Source organism: Mustela putorius, unplaced genomic scaffold, assembly GCF_011764305.1.
Source record: "Mustela putorius furo isolate JIRA1106 unplaced genomic scaffold, ASM1176430v1.1 tig00003845_pilon_pilon_pilon, whole genome shotgun sequence".
NCBI lineage: Eukaryota > Metazoa > Chordata > Mammalia > Carnivora > Mustelidae > Mustela > Mustela putorius.
In genome coordinates, this window is record NW_025421998.1 from 50,785,207 (window position 1) to 50,808,325 (window position 23,119).

The 23,119-nt window shown below is 36.4% G+C and overlaps 1 protein-coding gene across 13 annotated transcripts in view; it reads left to right on the plus strand.

Annotated features, from left to right (window-relative positions):
- HDAC9 (histone deacetylase 9) overlaps positions 1-23,119 on the plus strand; it is a 924,856-nt gene that overhangs the window by 603,215 nt on the left and 298,522 nt on the right. For all 13 annotated transcript variants that reach the window (XM_045062751.1, XM_045062752.1, XM_045062760.1 and 10 more), the window contains one exon: positions 22,749-22,926. In XM_045062751.1, coding sequence (XP_044918686.1) covers positions 22,749-22,926 — 178 coding nt within the window. The remainder of the gene's footprint in view (positions 1-22,748; positions 22,927-23,119) is intronic.

Below are 23,119 nucleotides of genomic sequence, written 5' to 3' on the forward strand. Positions count from 1 at the left end.
CAAAAGATATACACAAAAGCAAAAATACATACATACATGTGTATACATATAGACATGTGTATATGCACATATATACATATTCTGGCAGGAAAAATTCATGTATAATCAAACCCTAAATGCAATTCAATATTCAGAATATTAGCTTATTAACAATCAACATATTAATGATAGCATCATTGCTGATACATCTGTTTTTCTAACAGAATGACCAGCATTTGTGCCCAGGAGTTAGAGGTGGATCAAGTGCTCTTTGATGAGCTATGTGAAAACTTATGTGCCATGCCCCTAACAAGGAAAGCCACTTGAGTTTGAATGGCAATAGAGAGCACATGGAATAGAGAAAAAAGTATAGATAGCATATTTTATTACTATTCAGTGATGGACATAAACCAATTGTACATATGTGCATATGTAGGTATATTTATACATACAAATATGATTTTAGACTAACAGTGGTAAATAACATATTTAATAGGACTTTCTAAAATTAAAAATTTGATATAATTTGAATACTCTCTGCAAGTTTGGTAGTAATTTTTAATATGTTCTGAATGTGTAGAATGTGTCTAGCACTGCTAGATATTTTGGGTGGATCATCTCATTTAATTCAATTTAATTATTTTATTTTATTTTTTAAAAGACTTTATTTATTTATTTGACAGACACAGATCACAAGTAGACAGAGAGACACAGGGGGAAGCAGGTTCCCTGCTGAGCAGAGAGTCCGATGTGGGGCTCGATCCCAGGACCCCGAGATCATGACCTGAGCCGCTTTAACCCACTGAGCCACCCAGGGGCCCGTCATTTTAATTTTAATAAGAAAATCTCTATTAGATACTAGCAATAGATACTGTTACTCAAAATTTACAAATTCAGAATATGGGACAACCATGGTTTTAAGAAGCTAAGTAATTTGCCCTATCATATACAGCTGTTGAGTGATGAACTCAAAATAGTTTGCTTTCAGAATCCATGCTCTTTGTCATTGCTCCCCATTTCCCTCAAGTAGGGAACACTTTCCCAATTCATCAAGTTATCTTGATTCTTGCTTCTAAATATCCCTTAGGTCCATCTTCCTCTCTTCAACTCATCGCTGTAATCCTAGGTCTGGCTACCCAGCACTGTCAGCTGGATTGCAATAGAGTCTCCTGCTTGTCTCTGGTAGTCTGACTCATGGGGTTCATTTGTAATCAATGTGACTGACTAGTGAGTAAATTAGGTCACATTTGCATCAATTACCCACTGTCTGCTATCATGATATTCCCCAACTCCATTACTCTGGAATAAGAGCCTGATTCAATGCCCCTCTAGTACTTAACATGTTCAGGAATGAGTCCACACTCACTTGAAAACCACCAACTCCTGCCGTGATCTGTCATGCCCACCACCACTTGGGTTGCTGCATCCCTGGGTCTCCAAGCTTTACAATCATCAGATTGCCAAAAGGCCCTTCATTTCCTATAGTCTTAAGTGACTTCTTTCCTGCCAGAAACGAGAAAATGCCTTCTTTCAAACTTTATGACCCATTTTGTCACAGGAGGCCCAAAAGAACAGTCCTTGTACCTTAAATCTCATACAAAAACAGATCTTTCACCTTTTAACTGAAGGCCTGGTCTCCTGGAGCTCCAGTAACTATCCAGTAGGGCCAAACAGAGGGCAGACTTGTTTATTCCTCTCCATTTGTCATCTTGTCCCATCTTTTCTCTCATAACCCACCAGAACTCTTCTTTTTCTCTTCACCAAATGCAAAGTTAAACTCATACAAACCAAAGCAAATATCCACAGATTCTGGGACTGTTGGGCAGGTAGAATGAAGGATGTGTGGCTCACCGAATGGCCTACTGGTCATGACTCATCAGCCCTGCCAACAACCAGTCTTTCAGTTTCAATTCAACTAAAATGAAGTATTATGTCCTCCATAAATGCAAATATAACCATGCTCTTTCACCTTCTAAAACATGTCAATGAATGCTCACTGCATTAAAAATGAGGTTAAAACTCCTAAAGATGATTAACAACACACTTTCAGTTTTCTTCTCCTCCCTCAACTACTGCAACCTCCTCCATTCACCTGACTTCAAACCCCATTTTCTAAGACGTGTGGTTTAAAATCTCCAGGTAAAACTAATGACAAACTTACCATTTAATAATAATGAGAATTTTAGCTTTTACTCAGTTGTGAACAAACTGTGAACAAGTTTTGAACAAGTAGTTGTTATTTATTCTTTTTGGTGAAGAATGCAGCAGATAAAACGTCACACCGTTAACACTAGGTATAGCATGTTTATTGATGTGTAATCAATCAAATATAGTAAGTTCAGTGATAATTGAACATAATCATTTTAAATACCTTATTCACATTTATTGCACATTTTCCGATCTACTTTATAAATATAATTTTCAGTAGCAATTTTGATACTTTATTAATAATATGTACATAAATATACATAATATTTTAAATTTTTCAGAGAGATAAAATAAATTAAAGAGTTCATTCATGTAAGCTAGAAACTTATGTTAGTGAAATTTGCATTGTTTCTGCTCACTCTGTTCGGAATTAAACATGTTATACTAAAACCAAATAATACCAGATAGGATCTTAAACTAAAATTTTAAGCATTGTCTAAAGCACTATATTATGCATTTATTCTTTTTAGATATTACAAGGTTCTTTTGCTAATACTAAGTTATTATAGCTATATCTCCTTTTGGATTTTAAAAAGATATCTATTGATTGGTGAGTATACACTGAGTAGGAATGAATAAATGCTGATCAATAAACATTTTAAAAACCGTGCAGTGTAACAAACAGGACAATCTCAGGGAAGATAAAATTATTGAAGATCAGTTGTAAGGAGAAACCTGGGAAAACGTTTTGAAATTGAGAATCATTATCATTTAACTTGTAAAATTTATGAAAATAGTCATTTCTGATATAAACACTGATAAAATTCTTACCACAGGCAATATGATCATTGTACCAATTTAAGTACTAGTTTGTTATTTCAATCTACAAATGGAAAGGCCTTCTTATATACCGTCAAAATATTAACAAAATGCTATCTTGATTAAATATTTTTAACTGAGAGTTTTAACAAAAGTGCAATTAACATCGCTCTATTATTAATTCTACATTATAAGTTTAAAGAATTAATTCCAGAGGTACCTGGGTGGCTCAGTTGGGAAGCATCTGCCTTTGATGCAGGTCATGACCCCAGGGTTCTGGGATGGAGCCCCGCATTGCGCTTTCTGCTTGGCAGGGAGTTTGCTTCTCCCTCTTTCACTCCTCCTGCTTGTGTTCCCTCTCTCACTGTGTCTCTCCCTGTCAAATAAATAAATAAATAAAATCTTTAAAAAAAAACTATCATAAATCTATTTTTAAAAATAATTAATTTCAATGTCTGTTATTGCTGATAAGCTCTGCTATAATTGATAACAACTATATAACTACAACTAACATTACATAATGCTCAATATATGCCAGGCACCATTATAAAATGTGTATATTAATATACTACTTCAACACTTACGAAAATCTATAACATACTTGATACTATCATCTTCGTTTTAGAGAATTTAACTTCTCAGAAATCACACAGCTAACAAGTGACAGAGCTAGAATTCAAATCCAACCAATTTAGCATTAGATGCCATACTCCTTAATCACTATGCTCTTTCAGAAACTATAAAATATTTTGGAAAAAAAAATCAGAGACCTAAAAGGATATCTTATTCTAATAAGACATACATTTTTCCATTTGATGAACACTACTAAAGCAGGTAGCTGCAGTTAATCTAAGTTAAGACTAAAACAATACAAGTTGTATAGCAGGACTGAAGAGTTTGATATGCCTATACAGGGAGCAAAAGCCTTCAGAAGTAATTGTGACAAGTGAATTTAATAAAGGAAATTTTGGCTCCTGGTGAATGTCAACAATTTACGGCACCAAGTGAGACCACTCAGCAGAATCTGCACACCGTCCATTACTGTGGGCCAAATTATTAATTAAGCTAGTGTTGTAATTTTAATAGTTTTTTGATAAGCATGATATGTGAGCTGATAAACTACTGACCCCTGAGAGTTAAGACCAGGGATGTTTTAGAAACCAAGGGTTAAAAGATATGAAGTGAAGAGACATCACAATAGATTTATAAAGCTTTGTCTTGTTATCCTGATAACTATGTAGGGTTTTAATACAAGAAGCTTTATATATATAAAATCTTAGCAAAACAATAAAGATATATGTAAGAAGATACATATGTAATAAAATCCATATAATAAATATATATGTAAATATATAAATATGTATAATACATACAACAAATAAAATACATATAAAGATCTATGTAATAAGATACATGTAAGAAGACTAAATAAAATTCTGGCAAAGGAGCTAAACAAGCATGGAATCTGAGAAGCGCTATATTTGATGGTTGCTGAAGTGGGCAAATGTTGAACAATCTTGAGACTGTGACATCAGTCATGAGACCAGAGATAAGGTATAAGATTGACCCAACAACACACTGTTATTTTGTTATAGAGAGTCAGTTTTAGCTTAAAGAAAATACTCATCAGATACACATTATTATTTCATTTTATAAGGATGCTCTGAGATGTTATGTAAATTTCCCCCAGTTTTCACACTTGCAAAATGATAGGTTTGGAGTACAAACCTAGGAGCTTTTACTCTTTTTAATAACTTTAGTTTGTTTAGGAAGGTGCATGAATATTAAGTTATCCACACTACATAAAATATGAGTTATTCTGCTGGAATGATACTTTCAAAGTATGAATCTTTTTTTAGCATCCCCACTAAAAGGCCAATTCCTAGGCCTAAACTCTTGGGAGCTTAAAACTATTCACTGACTTGCCACTGATTTTAGGAGTAAGATTCAGCCTCTTTAGATAGGATGCAAATTCTGTACAGTCTCACTCCACATGCTCCTGCAGTCTCCTATCATTATAAATTTCCATACTGACCTGCACCTGTTCCAAGCTACTTACCAAGTGCCCTACCACCAGACCCACTCTAAACATGCTGTTCCCTCCACATGGGACATTCTTCTTCCTCTCTGTCAACTTAAATCCTTCCCATTCTTCATCTTTTGGTTCAAATATCCCTTCCTTAGAGAGGTTTTTCTTGAGTCTCTTATACCCCTTACTTCTGTTGCTCCTTTTTATTTATTTGTGCAGAACTGATGAATATTTGTGCCCCTCACTAGACTATAAACTTTACAGGGGAGTGACTCTGTTTTGTTTATCGTTGTATCTTCTGGTTTCTAACAGGATGCCCAACATCTACTAGACACTTAATATAGGGAATGAGTGAATAGATTTAATTCATTAAATTCCACCAAAGTCAAGAAATAATTACAGAATTGTTCAAGTTACAAAGTTTTTTTGTGATATGTGTTTCTTAGGTTTGAGGAAATAGTTACAAAAGCACTCCTTTCAAAAATTAAAGTATTTTGAGGTGTATTATGTTATGTTTATCTTAGCAAATGGATCCTAGGATTATTGTTAAAGGTCTAGTTATGGAGGAAACAGCAATATTCAACTCTGACTTATAGAGACAAGTGTTTATTTAAGATGTTTTCTTACATGCTACAGGTTGATCTGTGTGCCTTTTCAAACACTTGTCTATTTTAAGAGGAAAGTTTTCTGTTTTAAGAGGATGCTTGTGGTTAAATGCCAGAAGGAATACAGGCTAAACAATATTCTTTTTCTTCCTTTTTTGTAAGCAAACATTTTAGCAGGGAGCTATCAATGACTGACTTCTAGTTTGGTGACAAAAGAGAAATGGAGTATCTTGCCTTTGACATATGCATGCTTTGGGAGACAGGGTGAAATGGACATAAAATCACACATTTTCTAGAACTTGACATTTGGTAATTTGCACACATGTAATTGGATCTGGAGGCTGGTTGTGAAATATGGTGGTTCTCCTAACGTTGAGTTTGGTAAGGTGTTTTCTTGGGCTGAGAGGTGAAAGTATAACATTTAAATGCCTGATTCTGTAGGAGTTCTCACCCTACTTATTTGACCCGCCTTGTTATATGTTTAAACACATAGGTTCAAAAAAAATCCACTCAGGACATAAAATTGGTTTATTAATAGAGAAACCTAAAAGTTGTAGTTAGTGGGATATTATTAAGGCTACTTACTGCATTTTTAAGGAGCTGTGATTTTTACCATTTTTTAAAAATTCAGAATTCCTTTGATGAAAGTTGCAGACTGTCTCCAAAAAATTCACAGATGCACATACTTACGCAACTTTGTGCACAATTTCAGGGGTTTTATATCCACTAGAATTTGTCCAGAGAACCTAAACTAAGAACGCTTATTCAAAATAAATCCATCTATTTCATGTGTCTTAAATAGCAATGATTTATATTGCTTGTCATCCCCCTCATTATGATTTGTTTTATATCTGGACTCTAATTATCAAAGGGGAGGAATAAAGGAAATGCTCAGGAGATTCATCATAGTCAACAGAAACCCCTATTTTTCTCTCTTTATCTTCAGGCTATTATTTCTAGACCAGCGCTCTATTGTTCAAGCTGCACTGCTCTTTGGCCATCAACCAGACAGAGGGTGCTAGTCTAGGCCATTGCACAATTTCATCTTCCTCTGGGCTGTTATGTAATTAAAATAATTTCAATCTATTCTCTTGAAATTTTTTTTTCTACAGGCAATTGTAAAAATGTAGAAGCTAAAAAGCAAACAAAGGAACAAAAATATAACTTGTTTTCTTTACTTTTTATTGTGAAAGAATTTACTCATTATGGAATAGCTACTTATTTAATTTCAAAATTTAAATGTGGTTTCTTTTGTATTCTGTAGTGGAGTAAAATCCCCACTGATTTAAAACGGTGATTTTCCAAGAGCACTGCAAAGGGGCTGGATCCTAAACATTTCTAAAGGAACCACAGATATAAATGCAAAGTACAACCAAATTAGTAATGTATTTTCTTCTGGAACTCTTATATCTGAGGATGTCTATAAATGCATCGGAAGCAATTTACATACTGTGCATATATGTAGTAACTTTTCCCAACATTCCAACTAATTGCGGAACAATGTTGTCAAATAGGTTCAGTTTTATAGTATTAAAATAAACCTCTAAGCCTCGATCCAGAACCATGGTTTAACTCTACACCATACACACTCACATTGCACGTGTATATAAATGGTGGTTACACTTGAAAAGGATTCCTTCCGATTCTGCTGGTGATGCTTTACCTGAAAATTTTGTAGTGTTCAGCTACCAACAGCTCTGCCTTGTGAGATACATTGTTGTTTATAGATTCTTCATGATCTGAAAGTGAGGACACTATTTGACATATAAAATTTTACCTTTCCTTTGTGCCTTTTTGTATATTGTTTGATGGCATGAAAAATATGCTAAGCAAAGACTTGTTTGGAAGGAGAAGAACCTGAGAAGAAGGGAGTGAGACTGATCTGACCTCACTGGAAGCAACCAGTGAGTATGTGGGAGCAATAATTTATCTACCTGGAGCCTGACCTCTGCTACAAGGGGCCACCACTAGGAACTGGAAGGTTAGTATAGAAATAGTGAGTGCTTTCTGTTGTTGTTGAGCACAAACTTGTTATTCCAGCTTCTCCTGGACTGGGTGTCACTTTAGAATTCAGAAATACTACTGCCCACTGTAATGGGAGAAGAGGAATAGTGAGCAGTCTTATGTATTTGTTGAAGGTACCCTCTATCTTATCAAAGTTTTACTTTAAAAAGGAGCATTTTACTTGCCAACTCTTATGGTCTACAACTTTTTAAAATCACAAGCAATACAAATATTTTAGCAGGTACTTATGTACATAATCATTATATAGATATATAAACAGATGTAAAAATATATCTCTCCAAATTATATAAGCATATCACCACAACAATGTATTATTTATGTTAACAGAATATGTACAAAAGGAGAAATTAAGAAAGGTGAGCTAACAATGAAATAAAGATGATTTGTAAATATATTTTATCTTGTGAGGTAATGGGATAGAAACCTTTTGCACTATGATAAAAAAGTTATTTTTAACAACTTCATCGAGATATAATTCACATATCATATAGCTGAGTCACGTCAGTGTACAATTCAATGGTTTTAAATATATTCACACAGCTGTACAACCATCAGCACAGTCGGTGTTAGAAAATTTTCCTCAAGCTGAAAAGAAACTGTGCCCATCAGCAGTAATTCTCCACCTCTAATCTAGGGAACTATGAATCTACTTTCTGTCTCCATAAAAGAAAAATGTCTGTTCTGGACATTTTATGTAGATGGAATTGTACAAAACATGGTCTTTTGTGGTTGTCCTCTTTTACTTAGTATAATTTTTTCAAGGATTCATCCATGCTGTGGCATGCATCAGCATTTCATTACTTTTTTCTTTTGAATACATATTAGTGACTATAGTTGCCATGCTGTACATTACATCTCCAGGACTCATCTATAACCGAAAGTTTGTGCTCCCCCCCTTTTTTTTAATACTTATTTTTTAGAAAGGGGGTTGGGGCAGAGGGAGAAGCAGAGAATCTCAAGCAGAACCCTCGGGGATCAGGTGGAGCTGACCCTGTGACCCCATCTTGATCCTGTGATCTTAACCTGAGCAGAAACCAAGTCTAACCCTTAACGACTGAGCCACCCACGCAGGGGCCCTGAAAGTTTGTACCTTTGGACCGCCTGGAGGCATTTCACCCCGTGAACCGGAAGGTGTTCTCTGTGACGCCGTGGTGTGGCTTGCGGAGATCTTGGCGGAGAAGGACTGTGTGCTAGTTAGTGTTGCAGGTACAGGCCGCAGTCCGCCTCGGGCCCTGTGCCTTGGGGTGGTTCTGGGCGGGGGGGGGGGGGGTGCAGGGAGTGGAAGGGGGAGGTTGGGAAGGTACGGCCTGTGTTGTGGCTGCAGGGCGGGGCTCGGTGTCCCAGGTGCAAGCACTAGGACCTCCAACGCATGGAAGGCGGAACCTATTTCCTCACCTCCTAGCAGATGCTGTGCGACCGGAAATCTTCCGTAGACCATTTGTGCCAGGCTCATCCGGCCGAGCCTCGGACACGGCTGTGCTAGTGTTGTGGTACCTGCGCTGAACTGGACAGAGTAGGGAGTGTTGGAGGAAGCGGAATTCTGTTTCCTCAGGAATAAGACTTGTGAAGGATAAAATTAGAGAAGGAGACAGCAAAACGTCCCAGGTGCCGTGTACCGCGTGCGTCCGTGTCGGGAGGAGGCGCTCACGCCGGTGGTCTTCCTGGCTTTCGAGGGCTGGACGGTGGAGCAGCTGGTCAACAGCGGCGCTTCCTGCAGGCACGGGAGTGAAGACCAGGCCAAGGGCCTCTGCCTGGTTTCCAAGGAGCCGCGTAACTCCCCATAGGCCATGACCCAGGGAGAGAGTCCGGATTTTACAAGGATAAGGGTCAAGGATAGGCGAACACAGTGCTGGCAGCTGGGAGAAACGTCTTACCCTTTCCGACGCAACGGGCGTGTCGAAGAACCCGGGCTGTGCCAAGAAACCTGTTTTTGACAGTTTCGCGAGAAATCTGGTAGTGAATTGTTGCGGCATCTGAGGTGGGTGGTGAGAGACGGGACCCGCTGTGCGAGGCCGGGCGTCCCCACAAAAGAGGAGGGTTGCAGGCCACGGGGACGTGCGGATGGGGGCCTCGGCTGGTTTGCCAGGTGCCGCACGGGCCTGCGCCAGGACGCTTGCGACCGAGCTGGAAGATCGTTAAAGGGCAGCACTTTGAGTGCTACGTAAACTGTGTGTGGAATGTTGCCAGGGCTTCAGTGGTAGATGGCCACAGCACCTCGGCCCCGGGGTCTAGGTGGTTGCTTGCTACCTGTTCGGGCACCAGGTGCGATCACCTGTTCTGCCTGCCAGGTGCGATCAGTTGGCCATTTTTCAGCCTCCACTGGCAGCTGAAGACAGAAGCAGCTTACGCGTTTCACTAGCTCCTTTGCCTCTGCGTTGAGGCCTGGGCCTTCTTCAGGGCCAGGATCCTCCTGTAGGACCCTGGCGTGGAACAGCTGTCAAGGCTTCTGTTTTGTATTTTCCCAGACGAGAGATTTTTGTATCTCTCCTTTCCCAGTGTGGATAACCTATCCAGTGTTTTTACCTTTAAGAAATGCCTGAAAGGGGGCGCCTGGGTGGTTCAGTGGATTAAGCTGCTGCCTTTGGCTCAGGTCATGATCTCAGGGTCCTGGGATTGAGCCCCGCATCGAGCCCCATCGAGCCCCGCATCGAGCCCCGCATCGGGCTCTCTGCTCAGCAGGGAGCCTGCTTCCCCCTCTGTCTCTGCCTGCCTCTCTGCCTACTTGTGATCTTTTTTTCTGTCAAATAAAATAAATAAAATTTAAAAAAAAAAAGAAAGAAAGAAATGCCTGAAGGTGTGGCTACATTATGTATTGAGCTAGTTAATCATTTTAAATGGAAGTAGTTTTGCCTCAACCGCCTCGGAGACTTGTGGAGGAGCTGGTGTCCTTGCCTCCTCTGGGATGGAGTTCTGCTTGGGAGGCCTGACCACTTGGCTTCTGTAGCTGAAGAGACAGACCACAATGAAATTGGATGTTTACAGTGCATCACAAGTGTCTCTTTCTGGCACTTTACTGTTTTCTTTGTATAACTGCACTTCTCCTTGGTATTTCTGGGATGATTGAGACTTCATACACCAACCTGCATGGGCTCTGCCTATGGGACATGACATTGAAGCTGCTAGGATTCCTTTAAAAACTTCTGTCCGCGTACTTTGAGAACAGCCCTTTGTCACCTGCTGGTAGGGACTCTCAGAATGAAGGGGACCTGGCTTAGCAAGGAGCAGTGCTTTGCTTCTTGACCTGCAGCTTCCCAGGGTAGTTGTGCTCATTGGACCACCAGGAATGCTAACAGGTAGGTCAGAGGCTCTTACACCTCTGGTTTCAAATGCTTCGGAGACTTCTGCCTATGTTCTATTTTCTCTTCCTTTGCCAATAATCTGGTTAACCAAGCTCTCCAGAATTGAGGATTTACCTCTGTTATGTAAAGTCTCTTGTATATTGTTAAATGTTTGGCTTCAGCAGTTTATCACAACCTTTTTTAGCCACCAGATGACCCATTTCCCCAGCACTGCCCCTGGAGGAGGAGGAGGCCTTTTGGTGGCATTGGGTTGTGCTTATGTGGTGTTTCCAGTCATTTAGTGTTGTTTCATTTACGACCCTCACTTAATGGATAGGCTTGCGGTTTTTAAATTTAAAGATATTAAGATTGAGTTTACTCTCATTTATTTTGAGGGGATATTTATACATTTTTAAGTATTTGTACTTTATCAGTTTGCAGTTTAATGCCTGTATTTCCCCTGAAAATGGCAAATAACATTGTGTATTTATAAATGAACAACAAAAAACTTACTTTTGTACAGCTAGATAATATGCCATTGCATAGATATACCATAGTTTATTCATCAGTTGATTGGTGTTTGTACACTATTATGAATAGTGATGTTGTAAACATTCATGTTTAAATTTTTGTGAAATATATATTTTTATTTCTCTTAGGTATATACATGTTATTGAAATTGCTAGGTCATGTGTTAGTTCATTGTACTGCCAAACTCTTTCCTAAGTGGCTACATCATAGTACCTTCTTACCAAGTGTATGAAAAGTTTCAAGTTCTCCACATTCTCACCAACAATTGCTATTATATATCTTTTTGATTATAAACCGGTTTAGTTGTTGTGAAGTTATTTCTCATTGTGGTTTTGATTTGCAAATTCCTGTTAGCTTATGATGTTGAGCATCTTTTCATGTGTTTATTGGCCATTTGTATATCTGTTTAAACATTTTTTAAAAAGATTTTATTTATTTGTTTGACAGAGATCACAAGTAGGCAGAGAGGCAGAGAGAGAGAGGAGGAGGAAGCAGGCTCCCCGCTGAGCAGAGAGCCCAATGTGGGGCTTGATCCCAGTACCCTGGTATCATGACCTGATCTGAAGGCAGAGGCTTCAACCCACTGAGCCACCCAGGCGCTCCTGTATATCTTTTTTTTTTTAAATTAATTAATTTATTTTCAGCATAACAGTATTCATTATTTTTTCACCACACCCAGTGCTCCATGCAATCCGTGCCCTCTATAATACCCACCACCTGGTACCCCAACCTCCCACCACCCCCACCACTTCAAACCTCTCAGATTGTTTTTCAGAGTCTGTAGTCTCTCATGTACACTATGGAGTATTATGCCTGTATATCTGTTTTAAAGAAATGTTTATTAAAGAAATTTACTTAATTTTTTTTAATTGGGTGGGGTTTTTTTATTGTTGTTGTTATTGGGGCATAAGAATTCTTTATATGTGCAAGGTACAAATATCTTACCCAGTATATGGTTTGCAGTTATTTTCTCTGATTTGTAGATTGTTACTTGGTCGTGTCCTTCTGAAAGAAAAGTTTTTACCTCTGATTATCTCTTAATTTATCTGCTGTGAGGGTCACTTTTGTCTTTTGGTCTTGTATCTGTGAAGATTTACTCCTGTATTTCTTCAAAGAATTTTAGGATTTTAGCTCTTAACTTTTGTTCTATAATCTTTTTGGAGTTAATTTTTGTGTATGGTATGAGAAAAGTTCAGTTTCATTCTTTTGCATGTGGATATGCAGTTGAACCAGCTATGTTTGGTGAAGGACTGTTCTTTCTCCATTGAACTGTCTTTTAAATAGCAGCAGAAGGGCTACTATTTTCTTTTGTACCCCACTTGGAGACTACAGCTCACAGGTACCATATTTGGATTCTATTCCTCACCGTACCACTGTTGAGCCAAATGTCATCAACCAGTGTCTCAGCCTTTCTTTAAGGTCCTAAGGTAATACTAAATTACTTGTACACACCCAGTATCATCTGCAGTAGCGTAGACTTTCTCTGGAACTTCATTTCAATCACCCTATTCTAACCATGACTTTAATAGGATAAAGTAATTATTCTAATACGCTGGTGAGTTAAAACAAAATAGGATATCTTAGTGACCTAGAGTTGTTCATGGGTTTAGCAAAGAATTTTGTTGTACATTGTGAAGAAGAAAAACAAGAAATTTAAGTTACATTTAAAAATGATGTAGATTTAGCAGCTCAGTCAAATAGTCATATTTTTCTTTCAAATATAAAAGCAGTTATATAATTTTTCTCCTAGTTTATCATTTTATTTACTTAATTATAATTTTTAAATTTTAATTCCAACATAGTTAACATATTGTTAGTTTCAGAAGTACAGTATAATGATTCAGCAATTCTCTACATTACTCAGTGCTTATCTTAAGTGTATTCTTTAATCCTCCTCACCTATTTCATCCATCCCTCTACCCACTCCCATCTGGTAACAATCAGTTCTCTGTAATTAAGAGTCTTATTTTTTGGTTTTTCTCTCTCTCTTTTTAGAAGCAGTCCTATTTCTATGATGTAATATATACATTCTTCAAACACAAAATTAAGTGACCTCCTGTTCTGTTCCAGGCTCTAAGTTTGGGACTGGAATAGTAGCAGTGCAGTGGGGGTTTCTATTCATAGGTACCTTGTATCTAAGAGTCCTTCGTTGTCCCAGTCTGAGTTAATGTCAGTTCTTGTTTACTTTAAATACACACATACACACCACCTTAGCATATTTAATCAATTAAAATACTGATCTTACAGAAAGTAAAACATTTTTTAAAAACTTTAATGTTTTTAAAAAAACATTAAAAAAACATTTAAAATGTATGCTTATTGGACAGTTTAAAAAATAGTCAGAATAAAAAGTAGCAATCAATAAAGCTATCGTAGTATCAGTGTTTAGAAGTAATTACTGTTAATTGTCTTTTTTAGATTTTATCTAAAATTTGCAAACTTAAATATGTTTTCTGTCCCAAATCTTCATTTTAAGTTCCCAGTTTACATCCTTCGGCTCTCATTTCTGTCCCTTGAGTATCATTGTTCTTTCACTGAGATGAATTGAATAATATGTTAAAATTCTAAAGACAAAATGTACTTAATGGTACATGTTATTGTATTCATTTATCAGTGAAAGTTGGTACAAATTAATTTATATTTTATGAGTATATATTGACTTCAAAGTAAATTAAAATTCAAATTTTTTTGGAAGATTTATTCATTTTAGAGAGAGTGAGTGAGCAGGGGGAGGGAGAGGGAGAGAATCCCAAGCAGCCTCTCTGCTGAGCACAGAGCCAGATATGGGGATATATCTCAGGATCCTGAGATCGTGACCTGAGGGGAAATCAAGTCTGCCACCTAACCGACTTAGTCACCCAGGTACCCCTAAATTAGCATATTTAGACTTAATAAAAAATAACATTTTCATAGTTTTATTTTTTCTCATCTACTTTTACTTTTTCACTCATTCTTTGTATTTGTATTTTCCAATGAATCTTTATTTCTTCCATATAAACTTACCTTTTCAATAAAACCATTGTATGTTGAATAATATTGGTGTTTTATATATGCCAACTTTTAAACTTTTAAAATTTACTTTAGATGTATTTATATACAGAAAAAATAATAAAACTTATAAAATGAACATAACATCTGGCCTAAAAATGTCATATAATGTACATCATATGGTATATGTCACATTATTATATAATATTATTGTACAGCAGTTACCTGTATCTCTCTCCTGTTTTATCCCTTCTATTCTTCTGAATTTGTTTTCTTTTTTCCCATGTGTTTCTTTATATTTTTACTACATTCATATACGTATTTAAACAGTATATGCTCTTCACTTGCACATTTTTTAACTTAAATGATTAACTTCATATACATGCTTTTGCTTGCTTTTTCAGTCACCAATTTCACTGTAGATTTATGGTTCATTTTCACTTTTACTAAATATTAGTGGATTGTTCATTGAAGTAGGTCTAACAGTTTATCCTCCTACAAGCAGTCTGAGTTTCTCTTGCTCTATATTTTCACTAATGCTTGGTATTGTCAGACTTCAAATTTTGAATCAATATGAGTGTAAAATGGTATCCCTTCTTGGTTTTAGTTTGCATTTTTTAAGTTATCACTGAGGTGGTTTCTATTCATGTGTTTGTAGGCTTATGGAATATTTCATTATCTGGGAATTGCATATTCATACCATTTGTCCATTTTTCTGTCCCCATTTATTTTTAGGAGTTATGTATATAATGCAGACATTAAAAAATGCGTTATCCAATAAATATTTGCAAATATTTTACCCCCAATTTATCTTCTCTTCTGGGCTGAGCGGTCTGGACTCAGGCCCAGATCTAATTAGCACATAGCCGTGAGTTCTTAATGAACTTGTGTCAGAACCTAAAGTGATGCCTGCTTTGTGAGCTTGAGTCTGTTCAAAGCAATGCGTGGGATGAGGAGGGATCCTGGGCCCTCCTCTTGCCGCCCCAGTCTTTAGGCCCCGGTGAAGGGACAGCAAGCTCCAGTTTTGGGGCCTAGTAGATTCTTAGGGTACATTCTAACTTGTTCAGTCTCTTCTCTTTTCAACAGTGGCTTGTATTTTACTGACTCATGTTACATAAAAGTATTTTAACTCCTTTTCTTCCCTGACTTAGGAATGATATTCTCCACACCTTTCAGTTGTTTTTTGCATGATTATGAGTTAGGTATCTAAATTCGTTGTTCCTATTATGGATCACCAGTTTTCCCAGCATCATGTGTTGACATTCCTTGTTTAACTGTTACTCTGTAGGTCATCTTTGTTATATATGGATTTTCCATATAGTCATGGGTCTCCTTTTGTACTCTGTTCTATTCTGCTAATCTGTTATACTCTATTCCATGATCTATAAATATCTATTGTGTTAAATGACTTAGCTTTTAGTATATATAATTCCTTGGTTTGGTCTATCTCCCCAACTTACTCTTTATGTTCAGAATTCATATTACTTTTATCTCCTAAACAAAATTTAGAATCAGCTGAAATATGCTAAAATTAATTTGGGAAGAATTGCTAATTTTATAGTAATTCTTTCTATCATGGAGTGTAGTGTATCTTTTCCTCTCACTTTATATCTCTGACTACAGTGTGGTCAGTATACATGATCTGTGATAATTGTTTTTTACAGTAAAATATATGTAACAAAAAAATGACCATTTAACAATTTTTAAGGATATAGTTCAGTGACATTAAGTGTATTCACATTATTGCACACCCATCACTACCATTTCTCTCCAGAATTTTTTCATCTTTCCAAATTAGAACTCTACCCTTTATGTAACGGCTGTTTCCTCCTTTTCCCAGCCCCTGGCAAACCACCATCCTGTCTTGATAAATTTAGTTACTCTAGGTATGTCATGTAAGTGGAATCACATAGTAGTAGTCTTTTGTGACTTGTTTATTTCACTTAGCCTAATGCCTTTAAGGTTCATCTGTGTTGTTGTACATGTCACAATGTTTTTAAGGCTGAATAATACTCCATTATAAGTACTAATTTTTAAAAGCTTGTTGACATTTGCTTTATTATAGGGTAAGTTTTGTAATTATGTACATATGTCCTTGAAAGAATATATTTTATTTTTTACAAATTTAATATATCTCTAAGTTAGAGAACTGTGTTATTCAAGTCTGTAACCTACTTTGTTTTGTGGAAAGTTTGTTATGACCTCCTTCCATGATGTGAATTTTTTATTTTTTTCTTTATAGTCCTGCCAGTTTATGCTCCTGACATGTTGAGCCGATATTCCTAGGTTTTAAATTTGTTGTTGTTTTTAATTAAACTTTCATATTATTTTATATGTACCCTTAGATGTTCTCTAATATTTTGCTCATAAGGTCTGTTTTGTCTCTTTTTCAATGTGGCTGTGCAAGGTTTCTCCTCTCCCCCCCCCCCTTTAAAGTATTTTTTATATGTCTTCATAGAACCTTTTAATGTAAACTTGCTCTGCCAAAGAATAAAGCCTTTCTGTCTTTTAAATTCACTTTTACTCTCTACCTTTTAACTGGTAAATTGAGTACCTTCACATCAACTATGTTCAATAATAGGCAGGGATTCGGGATTTGTTTCTGGCATCTCCTTGTGAATTATATTGTTCAGCTTTTTCAGTGCTTCCTTTTTTTCTCCATTATTTTTTCTCCAAATACTTTAGGTTGGTTTCTTCTTGGTTTTGCTTTTTTTTAAATCAATATGGTGTATTTTCATAAATCTAAATTATTTCTTTTTTTAAATTTCATTTAAATTCCAGTTAGTTAACAGCAGTGTAATATTAGTTTCAGGTATACAATATAGTGATTCAACACTTCCATACAACAACTAGTGCTCATCACAACCGTGGCACTCCGTAATCCCCATCATCTATTTTACCCATTCCCGCACCTACCTCCCTTCTGTTAACCATCAGTTTGTTCTCTCTAGTTAAGAGTCTGTTTCTTGGTTTGCTTTCCTTTCTTCTTCCCCCTTCACTCGTTTGTTTTGTTTCTTAAATTGCACATATGTGTGAAATCATATGGTGTTTGTCTTTCTCTGACTGATTTCACTTAGCATAATACTCTCCACCTCCATCCCTGCTGTTAAAATTGGAAAGATTTCATTTTTTATGGTTGAGTATTATTCCACTGTAGATTTTATACACACACACACACACACACACACACAACTTCTTTATCCATTCATTAGTTGATGGACATGTGGGCTGTTTCCATGGTTTGGCTGTTGTAGGTAATAGTGCTGTAAACATTGGGGCACATGTATCCCTTTGATTCCTTTGAATTAGTATTTTTGCATTCTTTGGGTAAATATCTAGTAATGTGGTTGCTGGATTGTAGGATAGTTCTAGTTTTAACTTTTTGAGAAACCTCTCAGTGGGAGGTTTTCCAGAGTGGATGCACTTGTTCTGCATTCCCACCAGCAGTGCAGGGGGGTTCCGCTTTTTCTTTTTCAAGATTTTTTTGTCTATTTTAAAGTTATGTGCATCATTTTTATTTATTTAGCAACTACTTTTAAATTACTAACATGTATGTTAATAAAAAGTCTTAAGTTAACTAGTACTTACACACCCATCCTGAATAATACAAAGGCTTTAGAAGATGTAAATTTCCACCAGCCCTTGGCATTTTATAAGATAAGCTCTAGGGATATCTACAATTCTAATTTTCTGAAAAGCGAGACTTCTGAAGTTCAAAATGTTGTGAATCAAGAAATTAAATTTGCTCATAATGCCAAAAGAGAAGGAACATATATTATTTAAAGAAATAACTTTGGAAATAGAATTTTAACTGTTTTTAATAATTATTTTCCCATGAACCTTTTTTTTTCTTCCAGGTCATATCTTTTATTAAAGTAATTCAGATAATTCTGATTATTTCTATGATTACTTCAAAGATTAAACAGTATAATTTTTAATTTTGTATTGGCTGTTGCTGAGGTTGCATAATGATATTGATCAGAGCACATAATTAGCAACCACCCACATGTCTGGAACCAAATGTAACCATCTGAAACAAAGTAAAAACACAGAAGTCATAAAATAGGTCCCTGAGCAATGGCAACAAGAAAGCAAAACCAAACCAAACACATGTAAAGAAAAATCACTGCTATTACAAAAAAATAGAACCTTCAACTTGCCTCTGCCTAGGGGCTTTATTACCTCTTAATCTCTGTTAACAATCCACCCCCAAATAAATATTTCACTCCAAGGGAGAACATGTGCTTTTCATACAGAGAACTTCAAGACCTTTCCTATCTACTTTTAATCCCTGTCTCCCATGACTTAGAAAGGCCAAGACCGCAGTAACATTGACATCTTATTAGGCATAAGAGAATTTATAAAACAATTTACAAAATAGGTGCGTAATAACTCCTCTGTGAAGGTGATTTACAATTTTTATCAGTGGGAGGAGACAGATGATGTTCAGGCATAGTGGCCTTAGACGAAAAGGTTGACTTACACATCTCAGTAACCTGAAAGAATTTCCCAGAATGACCATCTGGTAAAGTAAGCAATTGGAACCAAATCCCCAATTAAATCACCTGAAAAAAGAACAACTAATAATGCTTAAGAAACAGACTCAGTGAGGTACCTGGGTGGCTCGGTTGGGTATCTGCCTTCCGCTCTGCTCCTGATTCTAGGACTCTGGGATTGAGTTCCGCATTGGGTTCCTTGCTGAGTGGGGAGCCTGTTTCTCCCTCTGCCTGCCACCACTCCTGCTTGTGTGTGCACTCTCTCTCTCTCTGGCAAATAAATAAAATCTTAAAAAAAAAAAAAAAAAAGAGGAAATAGACTCAATATAGTATATTTAAAAATTTTAATCAAAAATGCTTTCTTGGGGTGGCTGTGTGGCTCAGTGGGTTAAAGCCTCTGCCTTCGGCTCAGATCATGGTCCCAGGGTCCTGGGATCAAGCCCCACATCAGGCTCTCTGCTCAGCAGGGAACTTGCTTCCTCCTCTCTCACTCTGCCTGCCTCTCCACCTACTTGTGATCTCTGTCAAATAAATAAAATCTAAAAAAAAAAAAATTACAAAAATGCTTTCTTGAAGTGAGAGAGTTATTATTCACTTAATGGGCATTTTTCATTCGGGCTCAATAGATGAAAGTTTAACTTGGATATCCATCTAATTTTAATAACAACGGGTTTTGTACTCTTCAACATTTTATTTTTCTGACAAAGCAACAGAGAAATATATACTTTTATACTTAGAACTATGAAAAATAACTATGGACAAAATTATCTCTCATTAAAATTGTTAATAGAAATAAAAGCTTTAGTGAAACACTTCAGTCCATTCCAGCTATAATAGGAAAATACTACCTCAGTTTTCAGCATCAAGCAGGAAATTTTTTATTGCTGAGGAGCAATACCCATCTGAAATAAAAGTGGCTTACCATTTTGTGATACTTTGATGTCAGATATGCAGCATAATAAATTGTGTCTTGCTGGATAGTCAAGATTCCCCCATACATTAAAAGCCATACTTCATTTGTAGAAGTGTATAATGTAGTTGACTCTTTTGAAAGTGAACGGACTTTTCTCTATTCTTTAGTCCTTTTTGAAGTAGAGGTTCAAAAATATTTGACCTATGTCTGCTCTTGGGTCTAAGTCTCCACTGTTTATTTTTAAAAACATTTACTATTTTTCTTAATTAAAGTTTTAATACGGGTGGTATGTAGAAAGTTTGGAAGCCTCATAAAAGTACAGAAGAAAAATAATCCTGAAATCATTCATTTCCTTCATTATCTCTTGGCTCCAACACTAAATAATTTCAGAGTATTGTCCTTTGGTAATTGTTTTGTCTTGTCTCTATTTTCTTATATTTTTCACTCGTCGTTCCTCGGTTTTACTGTGTTATGATTGCTTATAACATGTATTCAGCTTGTCTTCCACAACTCAAATTAAACATCACATTCTTAAATGAAAGTTGCCTCAACCTCTGTATCAGATATTTCTTTACATTTTTTCATGGCACTCTGCACTTATCTTATATAGCACTCATTATATTTATAATTGCATTATACTTAGAAATACTTAGTATCTGTATCCTAACTAGGTAATAAACATAAAAAAGGCTCAACATAATAATCAGAATGTACTCCTGGGGACAACATTTGTTATACAGTAGTTAGGATTTGGCTGGAACCTAGACAAGGAATAGAAAACATAATGTTGAGAATGCAGGTACCCTCAGGTCAGAGAGCCCAAATGCCAGGCTGGGGAAGTTCTTTAAACCTTCATTTCTTTCAGAGAATTTTGTGACAACTTCTTCCTTACAGAGGGCATTTGGAAGAGAATTCTTGCAGGAAGGAATACGATGGATTGTCTTAGAAATAGGGTGATCAATCAACGGACTTTAGCATTAGGTTAGATGAGGGTTAAAGAGATTACAGTAGGAAGAGACAGAAAGGATGGAGATTACATTCAGGTCTATTTTTTCCCATGCATTTTAGATCATATGCAACAAAGCCCCTTTTCCCCACAGAAAATTCCCCAAGTCATAATTACAAATTTGCATTCCCTCTGAGTATCAACTCCATGAAAGAAGGGACTATGTCAACCTTACTATTTATTGTATCCTCAGGGTATTGAAGATGGAGACACTCAAGAAAACAAGAGAGTTAGACTCCTGTCAAAATATTAAACCTATTATAACTAGAACTAGATCCTGACCAACCCATCCTTATCAAAGCCAGTGCTCAAAGCCTGAGCATGTGACAAATGTCTTCCAATTGATTGATGGTTCAGTTAGAGCAAAACAGCAGTAACAACATAGACATATATGTTAACTATAACTTATTTTAAAATTAATTTTAAATAATTACTATTTTTTTTGAAAACTGAGTAGTCTTAGCCTATGGTCTATAACTATATATTTATAATCATAAGTTGCACATTTATATGCAGCATTAACTCATATACAGGGGAAGTTGTAATGATATAAAATGATGCAGTATGCATTGAATACAGTTGTGTTGCATGTAGATTTGTTAGCATTCTAAGTGGGTAATTTATACACTTAGGAGGTAACAAGCCTTGCATTATATAGAAATACAAGTGTCACATATAATGGCGCATGTTGGGTACAAGCAGTTGGGTTAGGTTAGTAACAGGAAGGATAAGGCAAATCCTCACTAAGGAGGAGTGATGTGTGTATCAAGTCTTGAAAGAGAAAATGCTATCCAGGTAGATCAAAGCAGAAAGTCATGTAAAATTTTAAAATTAGAAGATATTACTCTTATACTTAAAAAAAACTTTATTAATCTTTTGGAATATCAGTTTCTTTATCTGTGGCCTGTGGTAATCATCTTTTGGATCAATGTTCAGCTATTTTCAATGTTCAGAATATGGAAAAGGAAAGAAGCGTAAAAAGCAGCATGAAGGTTATGAATTCCTTGATTTTAAAGAAGAGGGAAGATATTCTCTATGTAATATTGATAGGTAAATTAGTTGCCTCTCTGCGTTTTAGAGATTGTCTTTGTTCGAGATGGAGGAATAGGCTAAGTGAATCTTCAGGAACTTCCAAACTCTGGCTCTTTGATTTCGTAACTTAATTGCCTTTTTTTTTTTTTTTTTTTTTTTTTAAGAGACAGAGAAGCAGCCTAAGTGCATCTTCCAGGAACTTCCAAACCCTGGCTTTTGGATTTGATAACTTAAGCATGAAGAATGTTAACATTGTTAAATCACTGAGATTATATATTTAATGCTCTTTAAAGAAACTAAACATTTTTATAATATTGAGATTACATATATATTTATATATGTATAAAATATATATATTTTATAGTATTGAGATTATACCATAATATGAAAATTGAAATGTATTAAAACATAGCCATTTAATTGGTAATTTTTAGGCTCCCTTAAATTTTATTAGCAATATTAGTAAATTCAAGATAGAATTTTCGGTATTGAGCCTTATTGGCAATTTGAAAGCAGCTAAATTGTTTTCCTACTTTGTGTTGCAAAAATTCTAGAGCGATATTCAAAACGTTGCTATCAAGATAGGAAATGAATCTAAGTCAATGTTCCTCTTGAGGTTAAAGGTCTGTTTCTTTCAATCAGTTCAAATTGACAGGCCTCCTGCCATCACCTCCTCCTCAGCTAGTCAGACAGCCCTGGCAGTCAGTGTGAAAACATCTGTTGAATGGATTTATTAACTAGATCTTGTTTTTTCTCTCTCTCTATTTTTTTTCTTTTTCCTTCACACCGTTTATTATGTCTCTGACCTGATGAACTTAATTTGTTTACACGTCATTCTCAGTGTCTCCCTCAATGCTTGTCTCATGTTTCTTTCTACTGTGCTCTTTTCTTGGCAACAGCCCTTCCTGGAGCCCCAGCACACACGTGCGCTCTCAGTGCACCAAGCTCAGCTGGCTGTGGTTGGCATGGATGGATTAGAGAAACATCGTCTTTTCTCCAGGACACATTCCTCCCCTGCTGCCTCCATTTTACCTCATCCAGCAATGGACGGCCCCCTCCAGCCTGGCTCTGCAACTGGTAGGAATCCCTAAAGACTCTCCCTAATAGGCAGGCTAAATGCACCGTTCTTGTAGGATTAGGCGATTTAAATGCTCTGAATAACTCCAATAGCAAAACACTCTGTTTTAACCCAATGCAACCCAAATTTTATGAGGTTATATTGGCCACAAGACAAACAGCACATCTGATAAATCTTGGGCTTAGTATTAAT